This window comes from Geotrypetes seraphini, chromosome 11 (assembly GCF_902459505.1).
Source record: "Geotrypetes seraphini chromosome 11, aGeoSer1.1, whole genome shotgun sequence".
NCBI lineage: Eukaryota > Metazoa > Chordata > Amphibia > Gymnophiona > Dermophiidae > Geotrypetes > Geotrypetes seraphini.
Window position 1 is genome coordinate 21,216,545 of NC_047094.1, and position 17,399 is coordinate 21,233,943.

Consider the following 17,399-nt stretch of genomic DNA (forward strand, 5'->3'; position numbering starts at 1 on the left):
GATGATTGCTTCTGGGGCCAATGATCTTTAAAGAGGGTACTGTGAGGAGATTTTGGTCAGTCGAACGTAAAGTTCTAAGAACATAAGAAGTTGCCTCCGCTGAGGCAGACCAGAGGTCCATCTCGCCCAGCGGTCTGCTCCCGCGGCGGCCCATCAGGCCCACTGCCTGAACAGTGGTCTCTGACTAATTTTATAAATTACCTCAATCCTATCCCTATAATCTACCTCTACTCCTATCTGTACCCCTCAATCCCTTTGTCCTCCAGGTACCTGTCCAGACCTTCTTTGAAGCCCTGTAGCGTGCTTCTGCTTATCACATCCTCCGGTAGCGCGTTCCATGTATCCACCACCCTCTGGGTGAAAAAGAACTTCCTGGTGTTTGTTCTAAACCTTTCCCCTTTCAATTTCTCTGTGTGCCTCCTTGTACTTGTGGTTCCCCATAGTTTGAAAAATCTGTCCCTGTCCACTTTTTCTATGCTTTTCATGATCTTGAAGGTTTCTATCATGTCTCCTCTAAGTCGTTGCTTTTCCAGGGAGAAAAGCCCTAGCTTTTTCAGTCTGTCAGTATATGAGAGGTCTCCCATACCCTTTATTAGCTTAGTTGCTCTTCTCTGGACTCTCTCAAGTACTGCCATGTCCTTCTTGAGGTACGGCGACCAGTACTGGACACAGTACTCCAGGTGCGGGCGCACCATTGCACGATACAGTGGCAGGATGACTTCCTTCGTCCTGGGGGGTGTATGATGTTATGATGTTAATAATCTGTCTAAAAATATAGGGAAGTTTGTCTGACAAATCTTAAATGATAAAAGGGCTATTTTGTAAGAGATACGGTGGCGAGTTGGAAGCCAATGGGCATTTTTCAAAAGCGGCGTTACATGATCTGATTTCCTAGAATTGGTAATGGTTTTTATTGCAGTGTTTTGAATTAATTGCAATCGCCTTGTTTCTGTGCAATGCCTTTTGTATAATGAATTACAGTAGTCCAATTTTGAGATAACGAGTGAATGGATAAGAAAGTTAAGAGCGGATGGTTCAAGGACCTTTGCTAGAGATCTGATCATGCGTAGTTTATAAAAACAATTTTTAACCACATGGCTTATTTGATCCTGATAGGATAAAGTGCTAGGGTGGAATGAGGTGTTCTGCATAATGACATATATTCAGTTGCCATCTATGTGCTAAGCCAAGCTTGTCCAACCTTTTGTTTTTTAATTTGGGATGACCTTTTATATTTTGTAGCATTCAAAGGGTCAAAACACACACCATTGTATTTTGCCATATGTTTTGTTGAATAATAGCAAAATATGACAGTGTGTCTTCCCTTCTTTGCCTTCACCCAGTCTCTTTCATCTACCCCCAACCTTCACCCAGTTTCTCTCTCTCTTTCACATGTTCCCCTCTCCCACTCTTCACTATCTCTTTCCCCTCACTTGGCTTCGGAAGAAAGCGTGGGATTCTTGCTTACCACGACTCAGCTCTTTGCAAGTTTAAGCTACGCGGTAACAGAAGTTCAGGTTTGTCTCATGATTTCAAATTAGAGAGTTGCCCAGGACAGAAATCCCCGCCCGTCCCCACCAGGATCCTCTCCGTCCCTACCCATCCCTCGTCAGGATCCTCTCCGTCCCTACCCGTCCCCGTCAGGATCCTCTCCATCCCCACCCGTTCCCGCAAGGAATGATCTCCATCCCTGCCCGTCCCCATAAAAAGCAGCAATTACTTCTGACAGGATGATCAATTCCACTGTTTCTTTTGTGTTTGTGCTGCTGTTTTCCTTGTGGAATCTCTTTGGGGCCCTTTTTTTGTTTTCTGTTCAGGTAATTAACTTATAAACCCCCTCTTTTACTAAGGCTGACATGTCAATTATATTATATGGACAAACCCTGCTTCCAAAGCTTTCCATCCCTGTTGGAGTCCCATTGGCTAAAGGGGGATCCCCATGGGAGTCCCATGGGTTAGGGGGGGATTCCCGCGGGAAGCCCACAGGACCCGCGGGATTCCCGCGATCCCCGTTCCCGTGCAGACCTCTATTTCAAATCTAACAAGACCAACCCAAACTTCCAGCACCGCACGACTTGCAGAGATTTGCAGTGGGGAAACAAGAATCTTGCTTTAAGCCCCAGAAAAATTGCCAAGCTTCTGAGGGCCAGAAAAAAGCACTCGGTGGACAGGGTTTGGGCCATGGGCTGTGCTAAGCCTGTGCTAAGCAATTTAAGTTAAGCCTGTAAAAAAGCCTTCCTAACTTAAACCACATAACTTTATGGTATTTAAATAGTCCCACTATGGAGCCAATTCTATGTCCTTATGCTGCATGGTGAGAGTGGTATCAGTGTTATAGAATACTACATAACTTGGCATCGGCGCATCTTAAATTTGCGTTGCCTGCTGTGTGCACTTAACTTACAGTTATCAATGCATGTAAGTGGCAGCACTGCCCATGCCACTTCAATGCTGCCCCCATGTGAATACCTTTGCATTTACATGCTATCCCTCTAAGTCACTGTCCTGCAAACTTTGAGCTGCGGTACACTAAATGCAGCGGCCACGGCTCGAGGCATCCGGAAGTGTGTGGACGTCAATGCAGTGATATCGTCACGTCGACGTCTGCGTATGTACGAAGGCCAGCCAGACAGGCCCTGAGCCGCCAGTAAGGGGGGGGGGGTGCCAGCAAAGGAGACGATCGTAGAGGAGAGGCGCTGGTGCCGGCTGATTGCCTACAGGATGTGCCTCTCGCCGCGCCTCTCCTCCTGCCCAGCATCTCGCCGCACGCTTTAAAGCTCAGGAGGCACACTAGTGTGCCGTGGCACAGTTTGTAATACACTGCTCTAAGTTTACAAACTTCCATACAAAGTTTGGCACTTAGGGGCTAGAGCAGTGGTCTCAAACTTGCAGCCCAGGAGCCACATGCGACCCACCAGGTACTATTTTGAGGCCCTCGGTATGTTTATCATCATCACAAAAGTAAAATGAAACAGTTTCTTGACCATATAGAAACATAGAAACATAGAAATAGACGGCAGATAAGGGCCCACGGCCCATCTAGTCTGCCCACCTTAATGTCCCTCCCCTACCTTTGCCCTGTGAATAGATCCCATGTGCCGATCCCATTTGGCCTTAAAATCAGGCACGCTGCTGGCCTCAATCACCTGTAGTGGAAGACTATTCCAGCGATCAACCACTCTTTCGGTGAAAAAGAATTTCCTGGTGTCACCTCGTAGTTTCCCGCCCCTGATTTTCAACGGATGCCCTCTTGTTGTCGTGGGACCCTTGAAAAAGAAGATATCTTCCTCCGCCTCGATGCGGCCCGTAAGATACTTGAACGTCTCGATCATGTCCCCCCTCTCTCTGCGCTCCTCGAGCGAGTATAGCTGTAATTTGTCAAGCCGTTTTTCGTATGGTAGATCCTTGAGTCCCGAGACCATCCGGGTGGCCATTCTTTGCACCGACTCCAGTCTCAGCACATCCTTGCGATAATGCGGCCTCCAGAATTGCACACAGTATTCCAGGTGGGGCCTCACCATGGATCTATACAATGGCATAATGACTTCCGCCTTACAACTGACGAAACCCCTTCGTATGCAGCCCATGATTTGTCTTGCCTTGGACGAAGCCTGCTCCACTTGATTGGCAGACTTCATGTCCTCACTGACGATTACCCCCAAGTCTCGTTCTGCTACCGTTTTTGCTAGGATCTCGCCATTAAGGGTATAAGACTTGCATGGATTCTGGCTGCCCAGGTGCATAACTTTGCATTTTTTGGCATTGAAGTTGAGTTGCCATGTCCTAGACCATCGCTCCAGTAGGAGTAGGTCGTGCATCATGTTGTCGGACACTGAATCTGTTGTGCATTTGCCCACTACATTACTAAGTTTGGCGTCATCGGCGAATAATGTTATTTTACCTCGAAGCCCTTCTGCCAAGTCTCTTATAAAGATGTTGACTAGGATTGGGCCCAAGACTGAGCCCTGTGGTACTCCACTAATCACCTCCGTCATTTCGGAGGGGGTGCCGTTCACTACCACCCTTTGGAGCCTACCTCCAAGCCAGCTCCCAACCCATTTCATCAATGTGTTACCTAATCCTATAGAACTCATCTTGCTCAGTAACCTGCGGTGTGGTACGCTATCGAATGCTTTGCTAAAGTCCAGGTACACGATGTCCAGGGACTCCCCAATATCCAGCTTCCCCGTTACCCAATCAAAGAAGCTGATCAGGTTGGATTGGCAGGATCTCCCCTTAGTAAATCCATGTTGTCGGGGATCCCGATCTCTAGCTATAAATGACAACATTATACAAGTTTTCAAGTTTCAAGTTTTTATTAATATTTGATGAATCGCTTATTTAATTTACTAAGCGATGTACAACTTCATAAAAACAGGGTTGTGGAGACAGACAAAATAACTTCAGACTTACAAAATAAGACTAACATGAATCGTGGAGGATAGGGGGGGGGAAACTTACAATTCCTTGTTAGAGCGGAAAAACAGGAAGGGAGTAAACGAGAGGGAGGAACCTAAGACCTCTGGTTATTAGTCAATAAGTGAAAGGTTGAATGCATCTTTAAAAAGTTAAGTTTTTAAGATTTTTTTAAAGGATGAAAGGCCTTTTTCTTCTCTGATATTGCTGTGGTAGTGAGTTCCACAGTTGAGGGGGCCATAACCGAAAACATATCGTGTCTTCTGGTGCCTATAATTTTCAGGGATGGAACAGTCAGGAGGTTCTGAGATGTCGAACGGAGAGACCGGGAGGTGTTACAAGGGGTAAGCATTCTGGTGATAAATTGAGGTTCGTTACTGATTAAAGATTTAAAAACTAGCAGTAGTATTTTAAAAGTGATGCGATGGCTATTTGGAAGCCAATGGGAATCAATCATCAAGGGTTTGACGTGATCATATTTTTTAGCATTGTAGATAAGTTTAACCGTAGTATTTTGTATTATTAAGACTTAGCCAAAAGGAAAGATTTATAAACTCATGCAAAATTGTCAATTCTTTAATAAGACATTAACTTTTTTTTCTGAGGCCCTCCAAGTACCTACAAATCCAAAATGTGGCCCTGCAAAAGGTTTGAGTTGGAGACCACCGGGCTAGATGCACTAAAGACAATGATCGTCGCTAAACCTGTTTTCACAGCTTTAGCGACGATCGCTATTACTGACCTGATTCACAAAATGGCCCACCGTGTGTTTTTCCCCTCAATTATCCATTTTCCGATCCAGCCATGCAAAGTAGCCAAACGAATGATGCACTAACATCGCTTGGCTAATCAAAAAAAAAAAAGGGTTATTGCGATCGTAAAAAAATGACATCTGCCTAGTTTTTTTTTTTTTTCAATGGCACACACAAAATATCTGTTCCATAAAAAAAGAAAAAAAATTCCCCTCCCCGAATGAACGTGGCACTGGGAATCCCCCACAAGAGAGAAAATTGACAGAAGGGATGATGGAGGCCCCCCCGAGCTATCTCCTACCCTCCTGAAAAAAAAAAAGCAGGAATGATGCCCACTTCCTCCTGCCACCAGATGTTCCCCCCAAACTAACCCCCTCCCCCCCCCCCTTGGTAGATGTTGGGAGCTGGAAGGAAGCATGGTCCCTCCTGCTCTGAAGGACCGCCCATGGAAAAAGATGGGCCTTCCCCTCTCCAGTGCACCATGTGATGCATGGGGAGGAGCCTAAGGCCCCTGCCTCTATCCCATGTGATGTACAGGGCAGAGCCTAAGGTCTGATGTCTGATTTGCTCAACAGTGTGGACAGAATGAAAATTATCATCTATATTCATAAAAACATATAATTTTAGGGAAAAAAAAAATCCAAAACTTTTAAATAGTTCATTCATACATAAAAATGTTCTGCAGAAACTCTAGTGATTTCTAATAATCAAGTTATCTTTTTGCTAAGAAAAGAGGTTAAGCACAAAAGAAAAGGGCATTAGACACTTACTGAAATTTGTCTGGCCTGGTGGTTCAGTGACAATAAAGGGGTGAAAAGAGAAATGAACCAACTGAGCACGTGCAGGGCAGGGTGCCAGAGGCTTCAGCAACCCAGGGACACCGCTGCCAGCTGCTGAGCTTGATAGGTGTTCTGGCTGGTATTCAGTTGGCAGAGTTTGGGGGGGGAATCCCTGCCATCACAGCAAGTGTGTGCCAATTTGGGGTGGGCCCCACTCCACCTGGACCCACCTGTGGCTATGCCACTGCTACAGGAGCTCTTGATTCAATGGAGCAGTTACATTAATCTTTCCTGACCCCTCCCTTTTTTCCATCATGGAGTCTGTTGGGACACATTCTGATGGTTCGGTTTGGTCTGACCGCAGCTTACGCTACACCTAAAGCTCATTTAACTCAACAGGCTGCTGGCGAACGACATTCATTCTACTCAAGAAATGACCTGAAATGTCCTTTCTAAGCCTTCAACTGTGAGAAGTTTACTTTGTGCATATTGAAGGTTAAAAATTTTTTTTTCAATAACTGTATTATCCTTCAATGCTTATATTTTCTCTGCAGCTGGTCTGAAAATCCCAAGCACTGGAAGTTTCAAAAGACAAGACAGACCTGGCTTCTCCTGCACATGTACGACAAAGAGAAGGTCTGTATCAAAACATTGCACTCCAATTACAGGAGGATTAGAGACCTAGGGCTCCTTTTACAAAGGCCGCACGCGCAAGCCGCTACCGCCTCCTTTTAAGCAGGCGGTAATTTTTCGGCTAGCACGCGCTAATCCAATGCTTATGCTAAAAACGCTAAGGCACCTTTGTAAAAGGAGCCCCTAGTAATGGAAAATTTGCGGCCTTGGATTAGCAGCCAAAAAGATTATTAACGAGACACACATTTGAATTCATGTTATTCATTCGGGTTTAGCGATTTCATTCCAGGATGCTTAGACGGTCCATGGCTGATCTCTTATCCGGAATAATCTACTGGTGTAATTCTGTCTTGTATCTCCTTGAACATATGCATTCCTTAATTGTTCTGATTATTATTTGAAAAGATTTATAGTTTACTATAGGGAAACCATCCTGGTAAGATCTCTGTGTGTTTGACTCTGTCCTAATTTTTTACACACTAGCTGATTTCATTCAGATTTCTGCAGCACCCAGTAACTCCCCCCCCCCAGCACATGCTTTTCATATATCCTTCATGCTCCAGGCCTTTAGAAACCCTGATTTTTCTTCTTTTCTATAGGAAAACAGACTATTTTGGCTCGGTTTAAATCTCAGGCAGGCTACAGTACACGTGATTTCATGGGAATATTAGGTTCTTATTGCAATAATCTTCTTTCTAGTAGAAAGGCATAGGAGTCTTGAACCAGTGGGTTATTCTCCTTTACACACAAGTCTGTAGAAGGCATCACCTTCCCTTTTCTCTCGGCTCTGCCTCCTGCATCTCTGAGCCGTGCCCCATCTCAGTTCGTATCAAAGCAGTTGGCAGTTCCTATACAAGGAGAGATAAGGAGGCGGGAAACGGGGTACTCCCCGACCAGCCCTTCTGTTCTGATCTGCAACAAGCCAAAGCAACAGAGCAGTGCCAATAGAATTACAACTGAAAACAAGGTGGAAATGAACAAGCCACCTACTTGAGTGCAACCAGCACTAACACTTATGTAGCTGTCAAGCCTCTTACTTTTCTCACTGGAACAAAGATCAATCAGTACTCTTCAGATCTGTCTGAAAGCAGACCCCCAACGTCTGGAAATACATCTTTGGCTGAGACAGCAAGCGGGCTAATTGAAATCTAACAGAGCAGGCCTTCAAGACTCATATATCCTTCAAAAGGCATACGGGTCTTGAACCAGTGGAACGTACCAGAGAAGTCCCCTGATCTAGGGCGGGGCAGGACTTTGCCTCTGAAGAATCCACACCCCTTGTAGAGTGTGCTCTCCCAATATACGTTGAAGCAATAGTTGCACAAATCCACCTGGAAGTAGAAGCCTTAGAAGCTGACTTACCCAGGCAACTAGGGCTCAGTAGTACAAAAAGATAATAATAACAGTCTATATACCGCAGGACCGTGAAGTTCTATACGGTTTACAATGATTAAAAAATGTTACAGATTGAGTAGTACTAACAGAGTTAAAGATGATCTGAGAGACAAATTTATTCGTTACCTCAAGGTAATGAAGAAGAACTCTCCTAATACCCAGTAACACCAAACTTTTGTCTTTTTTTTTTTTTACCCATGGGATGAAATGCAGGTATTTGGCTTTCCTGATCTATGTGGAAGGCCAAGACTACTTTGGGCAGAAAGGACAGAACCATGCAGAAGGAGACCCCCCTGCTTCCATAAACCTGAGGAAAGGCTCTCTGCATGACAGAACTGTAGCTCCGAAACCCTTCTTGCTGAGGCGATCACTACTAGAAAAACCATCTTAACGGTAAAAATCCATCAGAGACTCCTCTCAAAAATGCTCATATAGAGCCTTACTGAGGGCCTTCAAAACTAAGTTAAGATTCCATGTCGGGATGCCTGTCACAGAGAAGGATGCAGCCACGATGATCCTTTCCAAAATCTGACAACATCTGGATGAGAAGTCAAAGAAACTTTTTCTACTTAAGCCCTAAAGCACGAAAGACCTACTACTTATACTTGAGGGAGTCAGTGGGCAAATCCTTATCAAGACCATCCTGGAGAAACACTAGGACCACAGACATCAGAACCTTCACTGACTCCACATTCTCCTTAGCACATCAACGTTGAAACATTTCCAGTCGCTGGTTTCTTAGATCTGAGGAGGGTAGCTATCACCATCTCCGAGTAGCCCTTTTGCACTAAGGCTACACTCTCAAGAACCAAGCTGTAAGCCCAAAGTGATCTGGACCCTGTGAGAGCAGAGCCTAGTGTAGTGGCAGTTTGAGACACTTGTCCGTCTGTAGACAAACCAGATCCGCATACCACAGCAGACGTGGCCAATCTGGGGCAACAGGATTACCAACCCTGGATGATTTGCTATTCTTCGACTGACCCAGCCCACCATGGGCCACAAGGGAAAAATGTACAATAGCCCTTTCACTGGCCATTGCTGTACTAGAGTATCCAAGCTGGCACTTCCGGCTTGAATCTTCAGCTGAAGAGTCAAGAGACTTTTGTTGTTCACTACTGATGCCATCAAATCGAATGTTGGATGCTCCCATTGACGCACAATGCTGTTGAAGGCTTTCTGAGCTAGGGACCACTCCCATGGATCTAGGGTAGGCCGGCTGAGATAGCTGGCCTACACATTGTCCACCCTGGATATATACACTTCTGATAGAGATTGCAGGTGGGCTACTGCCCAGTAAAACAATAACTGGGACTCCAGTTTCAATGGAGCACTTGGTGCCTCCCTGCCTGTTGACGTAGGCCACCACCATGGCCTTATCAGAGAAAACCTGGACTGCTTTGCCATCCAGGGAGTTCTCCAACGTCTGTAGAGCCAGGTGAATGGTTTGCAGCTGCAAGCAGTTGGTAGACCACTTCGTCTGCGAGGGTGACCATCAGCCCTAAATTGGGTGACCCTCGCAATGACCTCCCCAGCTGTAAAGACTGGCATCTGTTGTCAGGATTACCCAAGAGGATATACTGAGCTACAAGCATTTATCCAGCGATTCCGACCGGGGCTACTAACGCAAACTTTGATGCGCTTCCATTGTCCAGGTCAGTGATCTCTGCAGAGAATCTGCCTGTGGAGACCAGCGGGACATGAAGAGGATATAGATGAGCTTTTGTCCATGAAGCAACCTCTATGGTTGCTACCATCAACCCCAGCACCTGCAAATAGTGCCAAGCCAATCTCCGAAATCTGCCATTAGTTTCAGTTTGTAAGTCGCTGGCAAAAAAATGGCCTTCTGCCATGTTGAAGCAAATTCACAAATATTCTAGGAATTCCATGAGCTCCAAGTGACTCTTAAAAACATAAGAATAGCCTTACTGGGTCAGACCAATGGTCCATCAAGCCCAGTAGCCCGTTCTCACGGTGGCCAATCCAGGTCACTAGTACCTGGCCAAAACCAAAGGTGTAGCAATATTCCATGCTAACAATACAGAGCAAGCAGTGGTAAGAGCGGATAGCATAGCTGGTTTTAAGAAAGGTTTGGACAAGTTCCTGGAGGAAAAGTCCATAATCTGTTATTGAGAAAGACATGGGGGAAGCCACTGCTTGCCCTGTATCGGTAGCATGGAATACTGCTACTCCTTGGGTTTTGGCCAAGTACTAGTGACCTGGATTGGCCACCGTGATAACGGCTTGATTGACCATTGGTCTGACCTAGTAAAGCTATTCTTATGTTCTTATGGTTAGTGTTATGGTCTCCATCTGACTCCATTTTCATCCTAGCTCACTTAAGACTTTGTTAAACAGAATCTTATTGGCCCAAACACAAAACATTCCACATGTCAAAAGTCTCACCTCCTCCTCTACTCACAACCAAAATACTTATACACCTTAGAACCCATCACCAACAGGGCTGCTGTATCCAAAGAAGCTGACTCACTGACAACAGTGCCTCTGCCCCACCCCTTTCAAAGACACCGACAGCATACCTGTCCCTCCCCTCACCCCCACCAGAGACACTGGCCCTCTGAGAACACTGCTGTAGTTTTGTGATTCTTCCCTGCTGCTAGATATCAAATAAAGGAAACTAATGATTACAGCTGTAGATACCCACATATCTTCTCACGGGGGCAGAAAGAAACTGTCTTTGGCACAGTGCAAGTATTACAGTGAGAATTAGCAGTAAATTTGAGAGAAAGAGATCATACTCCACTTATCCTGACTTCGGAGTAAGATTCATTCCTATCATAGTATGCGCAAAATTAACCCATTTGGAGACATTACCCTGGGCCAGAACCCTTGGTGGTAGCGCTTTCCATCTACGAACAAAAAGCAATAGTGGACTGTTTATTATGATAAAAGGAGCAAACACTGTAGAGCAGGGGTCTCAAAGTCCCTGCTCGAGGGCCGCAATCCAGTCGGGTTTTCAGGATTTCCCCAATGAATATGCATGAGCTCTATTAGCATACAATGAAAGCCGTGACATGCAAATAGATCTCATGCATATTCATTGAATATATTTTATAAACACAAAGGGCTATATTTGCTACAAAATTATAAACTAAAATTCCCACACATTCATTAATCACTTCTTTTTATTTTATGCTGTTTGTTTAAAAAAAATTTTCCACCCCACACATGTCTTAATACTTCATATCGTATAAATATACACATAAATAACTTACTAAAACCTTAACAACCTACGCAACCAACCCAATAAAAGTTCATATCAAAACTACTCTGTTGCAGTACTGTCCATATACTGGCCAAAAAGTTCTTGATATTGTGCAAACTTATCACTTCATGAATGTAATCCAATAGATGTTATCTTCATATTCCTTGTATCGCTGTTCACCATAAACTGAACACAATTGCCCAACACATATCTGTGTTTCGCCTGTTGCCTGTTTTCAGGAGCTACAGGCTTAAGTAATGAATCTTAGTTCTTGTTATTCATTATACAATACAGTGGAACCTTGGTTTACGAGCATAATTCGTTCCAGAAGCATGCTCGTAAACCAAATTGCTCGTATATCAAAGCAAATTTCCCCATAGGAAGTAAGGGAAACTGCTTTGATTGGTTCCACCTCCTCCCCCCCCCCCCCCCCCGAGGCAACCGGCGCTGCTCCATTCTCCCCCCCCCTTGAGGAATCCGACGCTGTTCCAAACCCCTCCCCGTGATCCGGCTTCCCCCCCTGCGAACCGGCATCCTCCCCCCACTCGCATTGCCCCCCCCTTCACCGCGATCCTACTTCCCCCCCGAGTACGTTAATGACACTTCCGAAGATCCTCCCTCTTCTGGCGCGGACTGGGCTGGGTGGTGCATTGGAGATCCTCCCTCTTCTGGGCTGGGCTGGACTGGCTTTGAGCATTTGCGCATGCTCAAAGCCTTCTGGTCTCGCTCTCTCCGAGATTGAGAGCGAGACCAGAAGGCTTTGAGCATGCGCAAATGCTGAAAGCCAGTCCAGCCCAGACCAGACCAGAAGAGGGAGGATCTCCGACGCACCGCTCAGCCCAGGCCGCACCAGAAGAGGGAGGATCTTCAGGCACCGGCACTGGTGCCAAGACGGAGTAAAGTTAGTGTCACTGACGTGCTCGGGGGGGGGGGGGGAAAAGTAGGATCACGGTGGAGGGGGGCAACGCGAGCAGGGGGCATGCCGGTTCGCGGGGGGGGCGCTCGTACAGTGAGGCAAGCTCGGTTCACGAAGCACCAAGTTTGCAAATGCTCGTCTTGCAAAACACTCGCAAACCGGTGCACTCGTAAACCGAGGTACCACTGTATATTTGTGTGCCACACACCAGTGGGAAAAATCCAGACCTGGATCTCTCACTTCGCAAGCTGAACAGGAACTGACAGCATTCATTGGGAAAAATCCTGAAAACCCGACTGGATTGCGGCCCTCGAGGAGGGACTTTGACACCCCCGCTGTAGAGAGATATGTAAGAGACAGTCCGTTTTCCACGTTTTGCATTTTTCCATCTAGAGTTTTATTTATTTATTTTATTTAATAATTTATATTCCGCATATCCTACAATTCTGTGCGGATTACAATTTATTCAGGTACCCTAGCATTTTTCCCTAACTATCCCAGCGGGCTCCCCACTCTATCTAAAGTACCTGGGGCACTGGGGGATTAAGTGACTTGCCCAGGGTCACAAGAAGCAGTGCATGATTCGAACCCACAACCTCAGGGTGCCGAGGCTGTAGCACTAACCACTCCACCACTCACTCCCATCATGTTTTCATGTTTTGCATCCTTCCATCTAGAGGCTTGATAACTTGTCTGTCATTAGGTTAATCAGGCTGCAGTTTCAGGGGAAAAGTGGGTGATGGCCCTGAGATCTAGCCGTTGAGAATGATCCTGATCGATAAGGGTGAGGTCATTTTCTAAAGAATCAAATCGGAGAAATGCTCAGAAAGCACTCGGGCCTGGTCTGTCCTTGCTTGGTTTTACTTCCGCTGTTTGCTTTTAGGTTCCGGACAAATACTTTTCCATTCTCCTGGACTACCTGGACGGCCTGCAGGGTAGAGCCCGAGAGCTCACCGTGGAGAAAGCGGAAGCCCTCATGAAAGAATATGAAACCACAGAGTATGACGACAGTACCGTCCTGGAGAAGATGGAAAGGATCCGGAAAATCCTGCAGCTGCTCTCCTAGCTATGCCTTGGACTTCTATTCACCCAAAACTCTCTCTCTCTGAGCTTTTCCATTAACAAGCTCTCAGAATGAATTATATTCCTTAACAAAGTGTCTTTTTATTTTTATTCATTGCTTTTGGCAGCTTGTCTTCGCACAGCCGTTTCATCCATGTGTTTTTTGGAGGCAAGCAAGATTTCTTTAAGGACTGTGACAGTGTGCAAAGATCTTTTGCCTCCATGACACCTAAAAACGACTCTGTCGTATATTTCATTTCTCAAACATATGTCCTGTGATAGTCTTTATTCTGTAAACACCATCCCTTCCCTTTCCACTTAGACTTCCAGAGAGTTAATCAACCGTCAAAGATTGTCAAAACCAGCATGTTTTCTGGAAACCTATCTGAAAAGCTTGAACAGCAAACATGATCAGCTATGGTTTGTCTGGGACTTTTTGACAGATCTTTCTACATCTTTTGGTTCCCTGGAGATGCTGCTGTTTTTTTCATTCTGAACCATGAACATAAGAATAGCCTTACTGGGTCAGACCTATGGTCTATTAAGTAGCCCATGCACCATCCTTCCCTCCAACCTATGTCCAACATTTCTTCCTCTCTTCTCCATGCATGTCTCCTTCCCCTCCACCATATACAAGATTTCTCTCTCACCCCTTTCTACCTCTTTGTTTCACCTCTCCCTTCCTCTCCTCCACGCCAGTTCTTCCTCATTTCTCCCATTTGCAGTAACTTTCCTCCCCTTCCTCCCATCCCCCTGTACAGCACCCCACCGATCCTTCCAGGATGAGACCTGACATACCTCCGAGGCCTCCGAGGCAACAGCAGTGGCAGCACTCTGAACGGGCTGCTTTGTGGCTTGCCCTAGTAGGGCTTCCCTCTGCTTTATCACTGATGATGTCATCAGTGACGTGGCAGAGAGAAGGCCTCGGCAGGGCAGGCCACGAAGCAGCCTGTTCAGAGCGCTGCCACTACTGCTGCTTTAAGAGGCCTCTGAGGTGTTAGTTCTCACCGGGATGGTGTGGGTGAGGGGTGTTGTTCACTGAATTGGTGAGTCCAGTTTTCTCGGACAACGAATCGATTCGATTCACCAAAGTGAATTGGTGAATTGATTCAAATCGGCGAATCGGGGAGCACTAGTAACCAGCATTGACATGCCTAACTTCTAAATACTTGCAGTTAGACCTGCTGTAGACCTGGTCTAACTACAGATGCCTAAGTGGGTCAAGGTAATGAATAATTTACAATATTCTATAAGTTATACATGTAACTGGGAGACCCCCCCCTTTGATTTTACATGCTATAGCCCTCATAGAATAGCGCAATTTGGGTATGCACCCAGTTTTGAGCGCTATAAATAGAATTAGGCGGATGGTGTAACGACCCCTGCACTAGTCTTGAGCAGGTCTAAACTAAACATACAGATTATACCGATAAAGGCTGCGCTCACTGTTATCCGGAAAATTCCTTTCTCAGCCCCTTCACTCTACATTCTCATTTCTGAATCCTATAGTACAATGTCTTTATTCTTTAATCATGCAGCAGAAAGCACACAGCATGCAAACATTTCAAGCTTTATTGCCCCGATTCTATAAATGGCATCTAACTTCTAGCACCGTTGAGCAAAATTGTCAGTCATCTGCTAGACGCCGTTTATAGAATTGTGCCTAGTGGTGTCTAAGCAGTCTTAAGCACTGGTACACATTGAAACCTTAGGAGCACTGCCATGTAGGCCAGGGTTTTCCTCGGGTCGCTTCACGGTTCAAACTACTCATTCTGCAGCTCAGTATCTCTCCTCTCTTGTTACTCCCTGTACTCCCCTCCAGGAACACTGCTCAGACTCCCTCCTCTCTGTACCCGTCTCCTCTACCGCCAACTCCTGTCTCCGTCCCATCTGCCTTGCTGCGCCGCATAGCTCCTACTCTCTAGAATTCTTTGCCTTTTTACCTTTGTTCAGAGAAATCATTTGTAACCTTCAAGGTACAATTAAAGGCATACAGTGTTCCCCCGCGAATTCATGATTCGCGGATTCAGTTATTCGTGGTATTTTCTGACTGCCTCTTCTGGTCAGAAAATACAGGGAATGAGTCTGCGAATCAGCCTTCTGCACAGCCGATTTCTCCTTCTCTCCCCCCCCCCCCCTGGTCAGCCAATCAGCCTTCTGCACAGCCGATTCCTCCTCCTCTTCCCCCTGGAGCATATCGGATATGATTTACTGCACCCACCGGCGCCCCAGATGCCCTCTCCTGCCTTTTTACAGACTCAAAACCACATTTGCGGTTTTTCGAAATTTGCGGGAGTTCCTGGAATGGAACTCCTGCAAATTTCGGGGGCGTACTGTACTACTTCTCTCTGGCATTTAGCTCTTAATTTACTTCCTCCTGATGACTACTTTTCTTCTGTGTGGGCAAAATTAAATTCTTTGTTTCCTCCCTTACCACATTCTTCATCTCTTTCCCCAACCTTTTTTATTTTTATTGTAATCCTCGATCCCCTCTTTCCCCATGTTCTCAACTGTTTTTCTTTACATTTTGTCTTCCTTATGTTCTTACCCTATTTAATTTAGTTTAAAAAAATTTTTTTTATGGTAAACCGCTTGGATTTGTCTTCTGGTTTTATATTTGTGGTATATTAAATAAATTGAACTTGAACAACCTTGTCTGGCTCACTACATCAGGCTCTGTCTCTTGTGGTATTCAAAGCCAGTCTAAAAACACACTTATTTGAAGCTGTGTTTAAACACTGACCCAACCAACCTATCTGTCTGTCAATCCCTTAATAGTCCCGTACCACCTTTTAGCTCCCTCTGTGTGTCTGTCATGATTAAAATTGTAAGCTCTTCTGAGCAGGGACCGTCTCTTGCATGTACAATGTATAGTGCTGCGTGCGCCTGGTAGCACTATAGAAATAATAAATTGTTAAGCACCTACTGGTGTCTAAGTCAAACCATGACCCAAATTCACCCAGAATCGACCCCCTAGCCACGCCCTCTAGCTGGTAGGTACCTTGGAGTAGGCTCCTACCTCAAAGTGGCAGGCACCTACCAGTTAATTAAATTTTTTTAATGGTTCTTAATAGTTTTTTTTAATAGTGTTTTCAATTATCGGTGCCGGTTAAGCCAGCTTAGAAAATTAAGTTCAGTGCCTAGATTAGCTAGGTGTGCTGATCTAGGCTAGAGACACCTAACTTCAGGCGCCATTTATAGCATCTGAGCCTTTGTGTCCTTCCAAGGAACTTTTTTTTTCTCATTCCATGACATACATTTTTCATTTGAATATGCCTTTTGTAATGTAGTTTGCTTCCCCCTTCCCCCCCCCACACACACAGTTTTTGTGTTGTTTGTGGCAAGCAACAGAAGATAGAAAAGCTACGCAGAAAGGGAGATTTGTGGTGTGTGAGCGCCACCCTCTGGAACTTAGGAGTATAAGCCCAACTGAAACTGTTCCCCCTTACTCTGGTGCACTGTGGCGTAAAGGCTTCTATTGGCACAGGCAGTTCCCGTTTTACGAATGTCCGATTCGTACTTACGAAAGAGGGGTCCTTGTTCTACCTTCAGTGTTCCAAAACGCCCCTCTCCCTCCCTCCATTCTGTGCCCCAAGTACCTGTCTTCCTCCCGCGGGTGTATACCTTCTGGACGGCTCCCTTCTCTTTCCAGCCGCAGTCATTTCTCTTCACAAAGCCATGGGCAGTGGCTCCTACTCGTATCCCGTGGCTGAGCCAGAAGCCTTCCCTCAGACGGAGGATGGAAGGAAGGAGGGAGGGAGGGGCATGCTTTTGGGACACAGCATGGAGAGAGGGGAGCATGAACTTGGGCAATAGGATGAAAAATGGAAGGTATGAGGGAAAGATGCTGAGGTGGAGGGGGAGGGAATAGAAAGGGAGAATTGGGTGGCTGAGTGAGAAGGAAAGAGAGATGGTGCACATGGGGAGATGAAGAAAGAGGATAATTGTTAGGCATAGGGGGGGGAGAGAAAATAATTGGACATGGTGGTAGAGGAGTAAGGTAGAGATGCATGGAAAAGAGAGAGACGAGAGGGAGTACAGTGCTCCCCTGCAAATTTGTGGAACCGGTCATTCACGGTATTTTCTGACCACGAATGACCGGGCAGGAGAGGGCAGCCGGAGCGCCAGCGAATGAAGGAAATCACTTGCTGTATGCTCCGACGGCCTCTTCCTGTCAGGCCTCACCAATCAGGAGCTGCTTTGACATGCCAGTCCTGGTGGGC

The 17,399-nt window shown here is 45.9% G+C and overlaps 1 protein-coding gene across 3 annotated transcripts in view; it reads left to right on the forward strand.

The window, feature by feature from the left end:
* The window catches only part of C11H7orf50 (chromosome 11 C7orf50 homolog), a 293,434-nt gene extending 277,704 nt beyond the window's left edge, over window positions 1-15,730 (forward strand). For all 3 annotated transcript variants that reach the window (XM_033914814.1, XM_033914813.1, XM_033914815.1), the window contains 2 exons: window positions 6,502-6,583; window positions 12,998-15,730. In XM_033914814.1, coding sequence (XP_033770705.1) covers window positions 6,502-6,583; window positions 12,998-13,180 — 265 coding nt within the window. In that variant the 3' untranslated portion in view covers window positions 13,181-15,730. The remainder of the gene's footprint in view (window positions 1-6,501; window positions 6,584-12,997) is intronic.
* The last annotated feature ends 1,669 nt before the right edge of the window (window positions 15,731-17,399 follow it).